The 13,224-nt window shown below is 35.4% G+C and overlaps 1 protein-coding gene across 27 annotated transcripts in view; it reads right to left on the minus strand.

The window, feature by feature from the left end:
* The window catches only part of NRCAM (neuronal cell adhesion molecule), a 166,010-nt gene that overhangs the window by 60,434 nt on the left and 92,352 nt on the right, over positions 1-13,224 (minus strand). For 12 of the 27 annotated variants that reach the window (XM_055808944.1, XM_055808947.1, XM_055808952.1 and 9 more), the window contains 8 exons: positions 12,217-12,405; positions 9,937-9,954; positions 7,851-7,956; positions 4,815-5,011; positions 3,794-3,916; positions 3,243-3,413; positions 2,733-2,789; positions 558-669 (listed from right to left, as the gene is read on the minus strand). In XM_055808944.1, the coding sequence (XP_055664919.1) occupies positions 558-669; positions 2,733-2,789; positions 3,243-3,413; positions 3,794-3,916; positions 4,815-5,011; positions 7,851-7,956; positions 9,937-9,954; positions 12,217-12,307 (875 nt within the window). In that variant the 5' untranslated portion in view covers positions 12,308-12,405. Of the gene's footprint in view, positions 1-557; positions 670-2,732; positions 2,790-3,242; positions 3,414-3,793; positions 3,917-4,814; positions 5,012-7,850; positions 7,957-9,936; positions 9,955-12,216; positions 12,406-13,224 lie in introns of those variants that run through there. The other 15 variants (XM_055808949.1, XM_055808954.1, XM_055808953.1 and 12 more) reach the window with 7 other exon arrangements.

The raw sequence follows: 13,224 nt of genomic DNA on the forward strand, positions 1-13,224 counted from the left end.
CTTGCATTACATCGAAGAAACAAGTACCAATTAAATTCAATTACAATGAGAAATTGGATGCAAGGAGCTGAACGTATGTTCTAACAACTCCCACCTAGCTGATCTACTAAGTAATTATTAGCATATGTAAGCAGCTTTTAAAGCTTCGATGAGTGGATTCTTAGCTCTTTTTATATAATATGAGAATCTAATGATTGTAAATTCAGGAAAAAAATGGAGGCTTGATTCCTGAGTTCAATTCTGTAGATGTGTGTCCACGTTTACCATATGGCATTTCTTGCTTGTGTCCTTAAAAAAACCCCGATGGTACAACCTGAATCCTTTGCATAGGATTTGCGGATATGAGAAGGCAGAGGCCATACTTAGGTTCATAGTTTTAAAATCTGCTGATACCCAAGTAAATGGTGGACTTCCTTAAAAAAGCTGTTTCTAATTTCCATTTTTGTTTCTTTGATATACGTAAGCTTACATAGTCATAATGTTTTAAGCATCTCTGAAATGTCTCCCCCTGTTTCAGTATTTTTATTTAGAAAAACACTGTCTAAGAAGTAACTCACAATCCTGCTGCAATGCACTCCAACAAAAGCACATTTCCTCTGAGTTCCACTTTGGTACTTGTGCTACCTGTTGGTGTTAGAAGAACTGGCTGTCTTTCTGTAACTGGCTTCGCTGGAACAAGAAAAAAAAAAAGTTTAAAATTTTAATACTGATCAAACGCATAGAACCATTCTCACTTTTCAGACAGAGATTTCGCTCCACATTGGCCATTTAATTAAAAATCATTGTGTTACAGAACTAAATATACAGCTCAACAAATTAGGTTTTTGACAGACATATCTCAACCTGTTAAATGCTGTAATTTTGAACACATACATGAAACATGTTATTATTAAAGACAGAAGCAACTGACACATAGTTTTTAATAGGCAACTATGCAGCCTTAATCCTAAGCAGCCCCTATTCACTTCAGCAGAACTATTATGGGGAGTAAGAGGTCACTGTTGGGAGTCATGGTGCAAAACTGAAAGTTACCAAAAAATTCTGGGCTTCCATTACAACACAAATAAAGCAAAGTCAGTGTATTCAGAAATATAAACCAAGGAGATACAAGGTACACTCCACTTTGCAATATGCATTGTTCAGTATTTTCTACGCAATGTGGGATGTCTTTTCAGAAGTTAAGCCTTGTACTCTCCTCTTACCATACATTTCACTAATTCAGTCTGTTCCCCCAGTCTGGTGATAAAGAACCACTGATTAACCCACAAGAAATAATCACAGTAAAAAGGCAGCTATAAATATAAGACATATGTCTGACACTATACTCTGCTGACTTTTGAAGTATTGTGGTATTTCATGTGCCTTCGTAGAAGACAGAATAAGAGTGCTTTCTGTAATAATAGAGTGCTTTCTGTAAATACTGCTTTTTTACAGCAGTTTTAAAGTAAGGAATAAATTGCTCTGAAGTGCAGTATCAGTCTGAATCATTAAATTACCACATATTTTAAAAATGCAAGCAGAAACGCAACCTCTTGTTTATCAGGGTATATGATTTACTGACAGATTAACATCGTTTTAATACAGTATGTCCTATGAAGTCCTTAAAAACTAGTACAGAAACAACATCAAGTTGGGAGAAAAGCACAGTCTAGAAACAAGAATACAGTTGACAGTCACAGGCAGTAACTAATCCACCCAGTTTCAGCAGTGCTAATGACTGCTAATGCATTCTGCAAGACTATGAAAATTCAGAAGAATTACCTCTACGATTTCTGAGCTGTGAGCCAACTGACTGGTGTTTTCCTCACTAATCGAAGCTAACATATCATTCTGTGTTCAGGCACCTATTTCTTGTCTGTTCCTGAATGACACCATATTTTTATGCAGAAAATTAAAATAATCTGTGCCCCTAGATTTATTTTAAATTCCCGTAAATTATGGTTTAATATATACAAATATGGTTTAATATGACAAGGAAAAAGACAAAATTAGAATAAGTTTCATGTATTTTCCATCTCACACAATATCAAGTGGAAAGTCTAGAAGCTCAAGGTGTACAGTATCAGTGTTGCTCCAAAGTCACACTCGCTAAACACACATACACCTATTCAGGAGGATTTAATTTACCATATACAAAAGACCATTCAACATAGATTAATGTAAAGATCAGCTTAAACACCAGACAAACAAAACTGATTTTTCCCCTACAAAGTTATTTATACAGATAGTATTAAAGTATTTAATTAATTACAGCTTTACATTTATTAAGTATGTTAAAATGAATGGTACATTCAATAAGCTATTAAATGTGAAGTGCATCTGTTAAATGCTTAATTTTTGTTATTTATTATGCAGCATGTAATATTGAATAGTCCTAGTGATAATGATCATATCAAACTATTAAATAAATTGGAGGAAGAATATAAAAAACCAACACAGTATAGAAGCCATCAAAGAGACAATTTTTAAAATCTGCCCCAGTGTGGAAGGACTTATTTATTGTAAGACTTTATATTTTTTATGAGCCATATGCTACAAGAACGTTGAAACATTAAATATTTGAAGGGATCACACTGTAGTCTCTTTCTAAAGTATGTATTATCACCAGCACTAATAATACCTTCATTAGAAACTGAAAAAGGAGCAAAATGTTAAGTAGCCATGGATGTGAAGTTAGTTAACTAAATGCTACTGTGAAACAGGGAGTATCAGTGGGGACCAGTGTAACTCACCACCATAAATATCAGTGTCACTCAAATTAGCAGCTATAGTGTCATTCAATGAATCCACTGAAATAAACAGAATATCATGAAGAATGCATACAAGAGGGATAAATCAAAATACTGGGAATCAAAAGGTGATGATATGGCCACGGTGAGTTAATCAAATGATTGATTAATTTGTTTCAATAGTTACAGTAATCATAATAACTTGATACCCTTGGACATGAAAAGCACCTGAAAACCATTATTTTTTACACTGTATTTCTGCAATATTTCAAATCTTACAGAACATTTTTTCAAAGACAAAGCCTTATAAAGGGGAAAAAATGACAGCATTTAAAATTAATTGTATATCAGGAAAACTGGAGATTACATTTTAAGTTTATACAGTAACGACATTTCTTATTCAGAATTAAAATGACAAAATTCTCTATCGTAACACTACTTAACTTTGGCAAATAACTTGAGAATTCTGGATAAATATTGTGTAACTACGTAATTAGGTAATGCAATACCTACTTGAAAAGACTTTTACAGAAATGGGTTGCTTCTGCTGTATAGTTTGTGTATGATTAAATCTTGCATAGCAAATATAGTCCTCCCGGGTGTCTTCTGGTTGTACATTAGAAAAATAAAGGTCTCCATTTAGACCTTGGGAAACTCTTTCACTTTGAGGCAGCCTTTGGAAAGCTAAGGGAAAACAAGAACACATTTATCTCAATTATAATACACACTCCAGCATTATGACCTGCAGACTCCATGTTCACTCAATTATGCTGTTTGTGGGTTTGTAAATATATAGATCTTTTTCTACTTTTCCTCTTGAACTCCCTTGTCTTCCCATTCTTCCACAATGGGTTAATCTACAGCTTACATTAAGATCTCCAGCTGCTTTTGGCTTCATGCTTTTGGGCTGCATGTCTGCTTGTTTCTTCATTTCTACAGAAATGGAAATTCTCTGAATTTTAACGTAGAGGGAAACTCCACCATCTGTGGTCCTGGTAAGCAACGATCAGCTATGTAAAAAACCTGCAAAAAGTAAATTAATTCTGCATAAAAAGCTAACTCACCATTATCCATCCAAAATATTATAGGTGGTGGTAAGCCAACAGGAGGTCTGCAGTGTAGTACTAGTGAATCACCTTCTCGAACCTGATTTGGTTCTAGTTTTTCTTTCGTCCACAAAGGAGATCCTATACAAAGTAATTTTAACACACATACAAACTATGGATTGACAAAACCTCCACAATTTAAAGAAATGCACATAATATTCCAGAAAAACATGCATCAGAATGTTAAGTCCTATCAAGTTTCCTAAAGATTTAATTTTTGTAATTTTTTTTTATTTTCTTGGAAGAAAACTAGGTTTTCTTTAAAACATTTTGTACAGCAATGATTTGCTGAAATTATAATAAACTGATGCAAATTACTTTGGCTACTCACTGAAGTTTCTGTAAAAAATCTTGCAAAGTTTTAAATATGATAATGAAAGAAAGAAAAAAACCCTGATGCACTAAATCAGAAAAAAAAAAAGGTAGACCTTCCTGAAACAGCATTATACACATACAGTTTTATCTAAACTTATGAGAACAGAATATTTAAAAATTAGAAGCTTGAGAAACTGATCTGAGATTAAAATCACATTAAAAGCTGCAGAAAGAGCCTATTATTAATCAAAATCTTTTAGCTTTATCTTCTTTTTAGTCCCAATCTGTTCTGTATTAAAGCTATTATAAAAACTATCAAATACATGAATCAGAAAGAAAATAAAAATTGTCCTCATCCATGATGGGCATTAAGGTTTTAAACAGTTTATTCTAATTGTAGTGTCACATATAAACCCCAATTTTAAACATGACCCAGACGTAACAAAATAACATCAGGAAAGCATTTTGGTTATTGAATTTTCTAAGGAATAATGGAGAGAACATGCAATGCATTAAATTTGCATATCAGAAGCTATACAATAACTTCTAACATGATCAGTTTGATGATTAAATTTTTAAGACAGGAAAAAAGAAGCAAAACATTAATAAGAAAATAAGCAAACTGAAGTGTTTCACATTTACAAACATTAAGAGCTTCACTTACTAGAGGGCCTTATAACAATATTGTTGGAAATGGCTGCTCCTCGTTCATTCCTTGCTGTACACTGGTATACCCCTTCATATGCTTCTGCCTTCCCACCATTCATAATATTTATGACAAGGGTCCCTGAATTTGGTTTCATTGTTACCTGTGCATCTTTATCTATATCAAAATGAGTTCCATTGCGTGTCCAGGAGAAACTAAAATAATAAAAACAGAAAGAAAAGTTTCTTCTTCAGTTGCCTTTTGTAGATTGTATAGAGAGAAAGAAGAAAAAAGTAATTTTCAAAAATACATGGTGTTTTTTCTTTAGCAGACAAGTTAGACTTGTTCCCAAACTAAATTAACTAATAAAGGAATAGAGCACTTTTTTAATATAAGAAATCTGGCAATACTTTAAGATAAAAGCCTTGGCAGAACTTGTTAACAGGAGCCATTTCAAAGTCAATATTTTTTTTAAAAAAATTACATTACAAGATTCTGAAGTTAATCATATAATGAAAAGAACTGATTTGCTTTCCACCAAAGATGATACAATAACATCTGTGAGAACTGATATTGCTAAAGCTGCATTAGGATTTCCATTATAAAGCCTATTGTTGAAAGGGTTTATAAACCTGCCTTTAAAAACTTGCTCTGGGCTGAAATGTGTCATCTCAGGTCCCAGCAGGAGACCATTTATTTTAATTGGTTTGGCCATTTTAAAGTTAAGCAAGTGAATTAAAGACTGCATGGTGAGGTTATTTTCACTACTTTAATGCAAACAACCACGATTCTTTAAATGAAATTTTGCAGTCTGATAGCCCATAATTAAACTAGTAAATTTACACTGGTGTTACTCAAAGCAAGAGATGTTTTGAAAAGTAGTCACTAAAAATGAAGGCTATTAGAACTCATTAAAAAAATGTAAAAAAGCAGAGAGTCCATCTGTGACCTATACTACCGTGAACACCCAATTTCTTACTTATGCTTTGTTAATGGTCAAAAGTACAATTACCGAGAGCTAGATCAACACTTATGAAGTGCTGAGCACTCACAGGTTCAAATGCTGTGAACAGCAGTTTTTGCACTTTTACATTTCAGCTTCATAATCTTAAACATAAACACTATATATGATTACGGGTTAGAATGCTTCCTAAAAGTATAAACTTACATGGTACTGGAAAAACTTTAAGTTCTAAGTCACTCAAATCATGCGCTGACCTGCAGCAGGAGAGCAGGACTGGACATGCTAGTTGCACTTTGTAGTGGTGGAGAGCAGAACTGGACCTGGCCAGCAGTACTGGACTTGGCCAGCACCATAGCGTTTTGGGGAGGACTAGTGTGCACAGTGAACCAATAATGAATTTCTTTCTTACGGCCTTGCGGATGAAGCAGGAGAACATGGGGTTTCTGTAATCCTCTGCTACCAAATAACACTGAAGGATACAGGGGATTGTAATACAGCCTCAGATAAGATGTGGCAAATGTGGTACAAACCCCTGAATTTGATATACGTGAAAGTCAGAATCTTTGCTGCTCAAGCTCTAGGTAGCAGCACATCCATAAACCTTTATGCAACTGCTCTCACCAATAAGAAGTTATCCTGGTTTAATAAACCATTCACGCTCCAGGCTGAAAAAGTTCATCTTCAAATTCAGAGCTCTGAAGCAGCTCAAGCTGCAATATGTATTTGGAGGTCATGAAGACTGACGGACCAGAGTAACTATTGAAATAAATTATTCGGATGCCTAAGCAAAACTAAGCACAAGCTTATAAAACTTAGAAAAACAAGCTTAGAAAACTTAGAAAATTCTGCACTTAAATCCTGTGTAGCAGGGGAACAAAGTGAGACACAGGCTTGATGGGGAAGATGAGGCTGTACAGTAGAGAGCCCTGGCACATGACTCAGATATATCTAAGTCTCACAGACAGTGCTCTTGTTCTTCCAGGTAAATCTAACCCAAAAAGGTGTTCAAGAGAAACATCTGCAGAAGCAGTACAGTTGTGCACATTGCGCCTGATGATCATCTGATTCTCCAGGTCAACACCCAGGCTCTTGACAACGGCACTGTGCCTCCTAAATTAAAATGTTGGCAAACACAGCAGCTTTATGGCTGTGTAACGGTGATCTCCCATCTTCTCCATTCTGCTGCCCAGCATGATAATGACCATGATCCCAAGGCAACCAGAAGGAATAATGTAGAAAAAGTCATTATTCAGAAGTACATTTAATGACGTCTGTGTGTGTCTGAATGAACAATCATAGACTGACCTCACTATTGTAGGATAAACACTACTGAGAGCAGAGATGCACATTTCTCTTCATAGTCTCTGAAATCAGAAGCAGTTACTAGCAATGCCAGAATGTTTCATAGCTACTGCTGTTTCCAGTAGTAGCTCAGCATCTTGAAATGAGTACTTTTCACATATTTTAAGATACTTGAATAGGGCCTTAAAATGAAAAATGATCGGGAATCTGACCTATACCCAGGGCCAAACCATTTCTGCCAAACCCAAATCTTAAGGCTATTAAATACACTTGGTAAATCGTGGATACTGATCATTAAAACTGATACACATTACATAACTTCTGGCCAAATGCTTATGTATTTCAAGATGGGCCTTGTAAAATGGAATGATCTACAAAACATTAAATTTTAATTTATTAGTGTTACTCTGTATTTATTCAATGCCCACTCTTAGAAACTGCCTAAATCTGGAATGTGATCCAGTGCATAGTATGGCATGCCTCCTGGTGCCTTCCATGGGCAGTTACCTATTTGCTCTTCTAATAATCAAGTATTATTTTATTGTATGAGCTTTGAGGAGAAAAAAAATACTACAGTTCCTTGAAGACTACAGAAAAGTTTAAACAAGTATGAGAAGAGTCAAATTTATATCACTATCTGTTAGCTGTTTAAATTACAAAGGTAGAAGCGTATGCATGTTTCTGTGTGTGCGAGCAGATACATATGCATACACTTGTTCGTTTACGTTATTTTCTCCTAGTTTTCCTACACTGTTAGGCCAACAAAAGCAGAACAAAATGCTACTAACCTAGGAGGTGGCTTTCCTTTTGCTTCACACTGTATTACAATATTCTCTCGAGGGTCAACAATGTAATCTTTTGGAGATTGCTGCGTTATTGTAGGAGGTTGTGACACTTCATTATGGAATATAAGAAACAGAATAATTTAACAGTATTTTCAAAGTACCAGGGAAACTGTTTTGTAAGCACAGAAAGCAGAATTGCAATTAGCAATCAAATCATCAACAGAAAAGCAGGATTAAAGTATACTTTGTATTAGGAGGCTGAAGCCCTCTACTCCTGTAAATCAGCGTAGCTATAGCAACTTCCAACTGAGCTATGCTGATTTACAGCAGATGAAGACTTGGGCCAAAAAGTGTAATGAATATCAATCATTTCTATACATCATATTTCAACAGATTTTCACAAAATCAAAGGACACAGAATTCTAAGTTCAATATATCCTGAATGAGGAATTGTGAGACATAGATCCACACAAAATGCTTTTTACCACACAGAAGGAAAAAAAAAATACATTGTTTTGTGTTTCTAAAAATTTTATGTATTTCCAAATTCTCTATGGGTGTAAACTTTTGAGACATTTATTACATTCAACGTATTGAATTAATCTACAAAGCATGCTTTTATAAGCTACTTTTCAGGAGTAAAAAATGTGTTATAAGACACTGTAAAAAAATTACAAAAATAGTAACTAATTTCTAAAGAGTGAACGTGCAGGAAAAAGTAGTACTGATTCTCCTTAAAAAAAACAACAAAAATGTAGTCAATCTTGTGAATTTCCCCAGGAGAAAAAAAACATTTAACATCTATGATGTATCAAGTACTCTAGAATAAGCAGCACAAAACCAAATTTATTCACCTAACAAAGTGGTTGCTGCCTACCTATTTAAAGTAACTTACAAACTGTCAGCATTATCTATGCTTATTTTTGCATTAAAAAAAACCCCACAACCCGGTTATGGTATTGACACTGAGAAAGCTCTCTTCCTAAAGATGATTAATCTGTTTATAGTTTAGTGACATCTAAAGGAACCAAGTGAACATTCTTGTCTTAAATGTTGTAAATTGTCCAGCAACACACTTTGCTAGTACTTTGGGGTCATTTCTATCCACTTAGGCAAAACATTTCAATCATGAGAGAAGTGTTCTCACGCATCTCTCTAGCCAGTTAAAATTGTAGAACTGGGATTTTTATTTTAAGTCTTCCCTACCATTATGCATTAAGTATTCTGAAGCACAGAAAGATGTAGCTCTCTGTAAAGCCCTACCCACAAGAAATAGCCAGGGAAAAAAACCAGATCATGGAACCATAATGAGATACAGCAGCTAAGCAAAACAGGCCATGCAGAGCTGGGTTTTGCTCCTCCTTCTCACCGCAGAGAGTGCTTAAAAGAGGAAGGCAACACTTTTACATAATGATGACGTTTTCTGTATTTCCTTAGAGTGGCTCTTTGAAGACAGTCCTATTCCCTCTCAGAGGCAGTTCTCCAGTACACGTCAGATGCTTACTTGGGAAAAGCAAGCACACTCTGAAAAGGGACGTGACATGAACACTGCCCAACATACAGGATATTCCACCTGATGTACATCAAAAACCTGAAGTCTCCACTCCTGTACTATGCACTGCACTTAAAACTTATTAAATTAACCATGACACTAACGCTGAGTTAGGAGAGTCCACAGAAGATGAGGTCTACTTAAATATCAGCTGTTTTTTTAAGGATATAAAAGTATCTCCAACTCAGACATGTAAAATAGTTTATAAGTATATATATTCCAATGAATTTATTTTTTATCAAATACATTTACTCCTGAAAGTAGTAATGAAAGATTGCTCATGCTGATATTGAGTAAAGATTTTAATGTTCAGATAGCACACAACCAAAAATCACACAATTAATTTGTTCAAAATATCAGAACACTGATTTATGTACAGTAGTATTTTCTGAACACTGCATGCACAAAACATCTAGCTACAGCAAACAAAATTATTAACCAAATGTCACACATTTTTGGACGGCAAATTCTATTTGCAACACAATCAGTATAAATTTTCAGCAGCACACAGCCTAATTCTTGTGGACAGGAACTTACATTCTTCTAGAAGTTTTGCTTTTATTCCCCCATCAGAATCAGCAGTTGAATGGACAAATGGAGATTAAAGAGAAACATTTGTTAGTTAAAAGAAAATTAGCATTTTTGAGAGGGAAGATAAGTAGCTCTGACAAGCACATTGGTCACCATTAAAAAGAAAACATTTAAGATATTTAGTATTGTAACCCATGCAGTGATGCCTGAAATTCCAGCCATGATTTCCACTGTGTCAGACATTAGTACATTCATCTCAAAGTCTGTGATATGAGAAACTTTTTTGAAGTGTTGACTTTTTAAGGGCAACCATGGTATGTGGCCTTGCAAGGGCCACAAAACACTGATACTGAGAGACAGCAAATCAGAATTAATGGAGTGCACTGCCCTCATGATGCAGTCAAAATCAATCCACCCATATGATCATATGCAAGAACAAAGAGAATGCTTCAGGCTAAAATTCTTGCAAAGACGAAGGCACCTAATCCTACTCAACAGACATGCAATCCCTTTTGGTCTGAAAAATAACTAAACCAAAAAAAAAAATAATCTTAGTTGTCACATCTTTATTGCTTACTTCAAATACTTTGCATAGAGGTCTTCCCATCAATAACATTTTAAAGCAAGTCAGACTTCTTTTGGTCAGCTACATAGTCATCCTACTCTGAGGCACTGATGAGCACAGGAACTGTATACCTGGATGAAACCTAAAGGTTCAGCTAATCAAGTATGTTCTCACCACCAGGTCTCTGTAGGGGCCATGTGGGGAAGACCCACAGAAAACACAAGTCGTTCCCTTGTGGTGCTTTCCCACAGCCCATTCTAATCATTATTTATGAAAGCAATACCATCATTATAGATGTAATTTTGATTAACAAGATTTTTGGCTAAAAACTGAAGTATGGAACTTTATCAGACTTAACAAAGTTATTAAACATTATGCGGTAGGAGACAAGTTAATTGAGAGTTAAACATGACACATCTAAAAGGGCTACTCATTTTTGCCTACTGATGCTCTATACAAAAGATAATAGTGGTGCACAATTTACATTAGTTCCTAAACTACAAGATGGGTTTAAAACACTATTTCTAGCCTGTAAAAACATTTAGAGAGAACTTAAGTTTAGAAAAGGATTTTTAAAGCCCTCTTTAAGCTACACTATTGCTCTAAAGGCATACACACCAAGTCTGCTGTGATTCAGATATATTGATCTTGTTACAGAAATACAGGTCATTGGTTTGAGAAGCTTGTAAATATGCATGGAGAAAAAAACACCAAAGCAGTTGCAACTTATGTCAATGATTAAAGAAAATCATGCATTTATGGAAGGTAGGAACATATCAAAAACATGGGTGTAAAGAAAGCCGTGCGAATTAGAATTGTAGGCAAATTTACTGATGTATTAATCCATCAATTTAACACCAGCTCTAATATTCTCTTCTCTGGTAATCAGTTTAACAAATGAATAGTCACTGTGAGGTGCAACACGGTTCACTGGATTTTGAAAATGTGATCACGCTTATCTTAAGAAGTAAATAACAACCTGAAGCATGAATAATTTCATAAAAACAGCTATTAGGGCTATAAAACACAACAGCTACCATTGTTTCCTTTTCAGCATGGAGCGCTACCTTCAAGGTTCCCCGCTAAAACAGAATTTCAGATCATGGGATTTCCCTTCTTCTAGATGCTTCCTCACTGTTTGATGCTGGAGTTCCCTACTCAGCACACAAGCTTTTAACTTAAAGTTAGGTACTTAACTGTTTCCAGGCACTGCTCAGGAAATATAAGAGCCTAACTTACTCTCCCGGATCAAAGTATTTGAATCTTTTACTAGAACTCGTAACTGAAGTTCCAGAAGAACTGGAAACTTCTTACATGAAGGTAAGGGTGACTGCTTAGAGCAGCTAAGAATTGTCCTGGGGTTTTCAGCAAATTGTCAATATGATCTTAAGCTCACAAATAATTAGCATTTAAGTAGGCTTCTCTGCCCTTCTTCATTTTCACCAAATAGTCAATCAAGGTACACTGAAGTGTGAGTATTCATGAGAAACATAAGTTAACCCTTCTCAAGCGAACAATGTAAGTCATTTTACATGCAGGTTTTTTTAAATTTTCAGTGAATTAGTGTAAATATTCATAATCATAATGTCCTGACTGAAGTGAGCAAACACACTCCACATTTAGCTTCATGCTGAAGTTATCTTCATCTTCCTATACAGAAATTATATACTAATCTTCCATTATTCCATTAACCTGCACTTATTTAGCAGGTTAATACTTACAGTCAAGAGGTACTTCCAATGCAGAAATCATTTGGCACAGAAAGAGGACCAAGGAAGCTTTGCTTGCAGATACGCTCTTCTTTCTCATCATGATTTTAGGCTGTATTGACTAAATCACACTTGAAGAATGGAGTTCAACTTCATCAGACTAGGTAGCTTGGAACAGTTATGTAGACATAGACAAGGGTCCTGGTAAATAAGAAAGTAACAATATGTAGATACTATGGAGAGTTGAATAGTATCTTAATATTATGAAATACCCGCAGTCTACATACAGTATTCAGGGATAATAGTTAAACCATGTGCTCTAATGAAATCCAAGCAGAGATGCAGAAGTTCTTAGGACACCTAGATCATAACGCTTCCCTACAGAAGCGAGTGAACAACTCCTATAACCTTGCTGAATGGAAATACAAATGGCTCTCCTAAGAAGGACAGAGCATCACTCCAGCTAGTTAAAAACCAGTACGTAGTCTCCAGTAGATTTACGAGATTAAAGCTCTGAATGCCTACCTAGTCTCTCTTTCAAGCACCCTGCACAATTCTTGGAAGGAGTTATTTTAGGCACCTACTTCAATGAATACATATCTGGCCACAAATTTGCTAAATAAACTGTGGGATCTTCCTGCAGCTTTGAGTTAGGTATCTGAGCTTCTCCCTGCTTTGGAACTCTTGCTAATAAGCAGCTGTACGGATTGCCACGCAGAGGTGCTAGTTTATGTATTGTATAGGAACTTAGGCTTCTATTCCTGGATTTCTGATTCCACCCAAAAGACACAACATTGAAATACTTTGTCATTTCTAGTCTGAAACCAAAATCTAATTAACTGGCAGCACACTATCAAACTGCCTTCTCCTCGTTTCCTACATGAAGAGGTGGCAGAAATGAAACTTGAGGGAAATCTGTTCTTTGAGATGTGCTAGATGTTCTCCCTTAACCAAGCACGAGAGATCACAGTAGTCACAACAAAATGACTCTGGCTCCCTCCTTATTTTTACAGCATTCAG

Source organism: Falco peregrinus, chromosome 6, assembly GCF_023634155.1.
Source record: "Falco peregrinus isolate bFalPer1 chromosome 6, bFalPer1.pri, whole genome shotgun sequence".
NCBI classification, from domain to species: domain Eukaryota; kingdom Metazoa; phylum Chordata; class Aves; order Falconiformes; family Falconidae; genus Falco; species Falco peregrinus.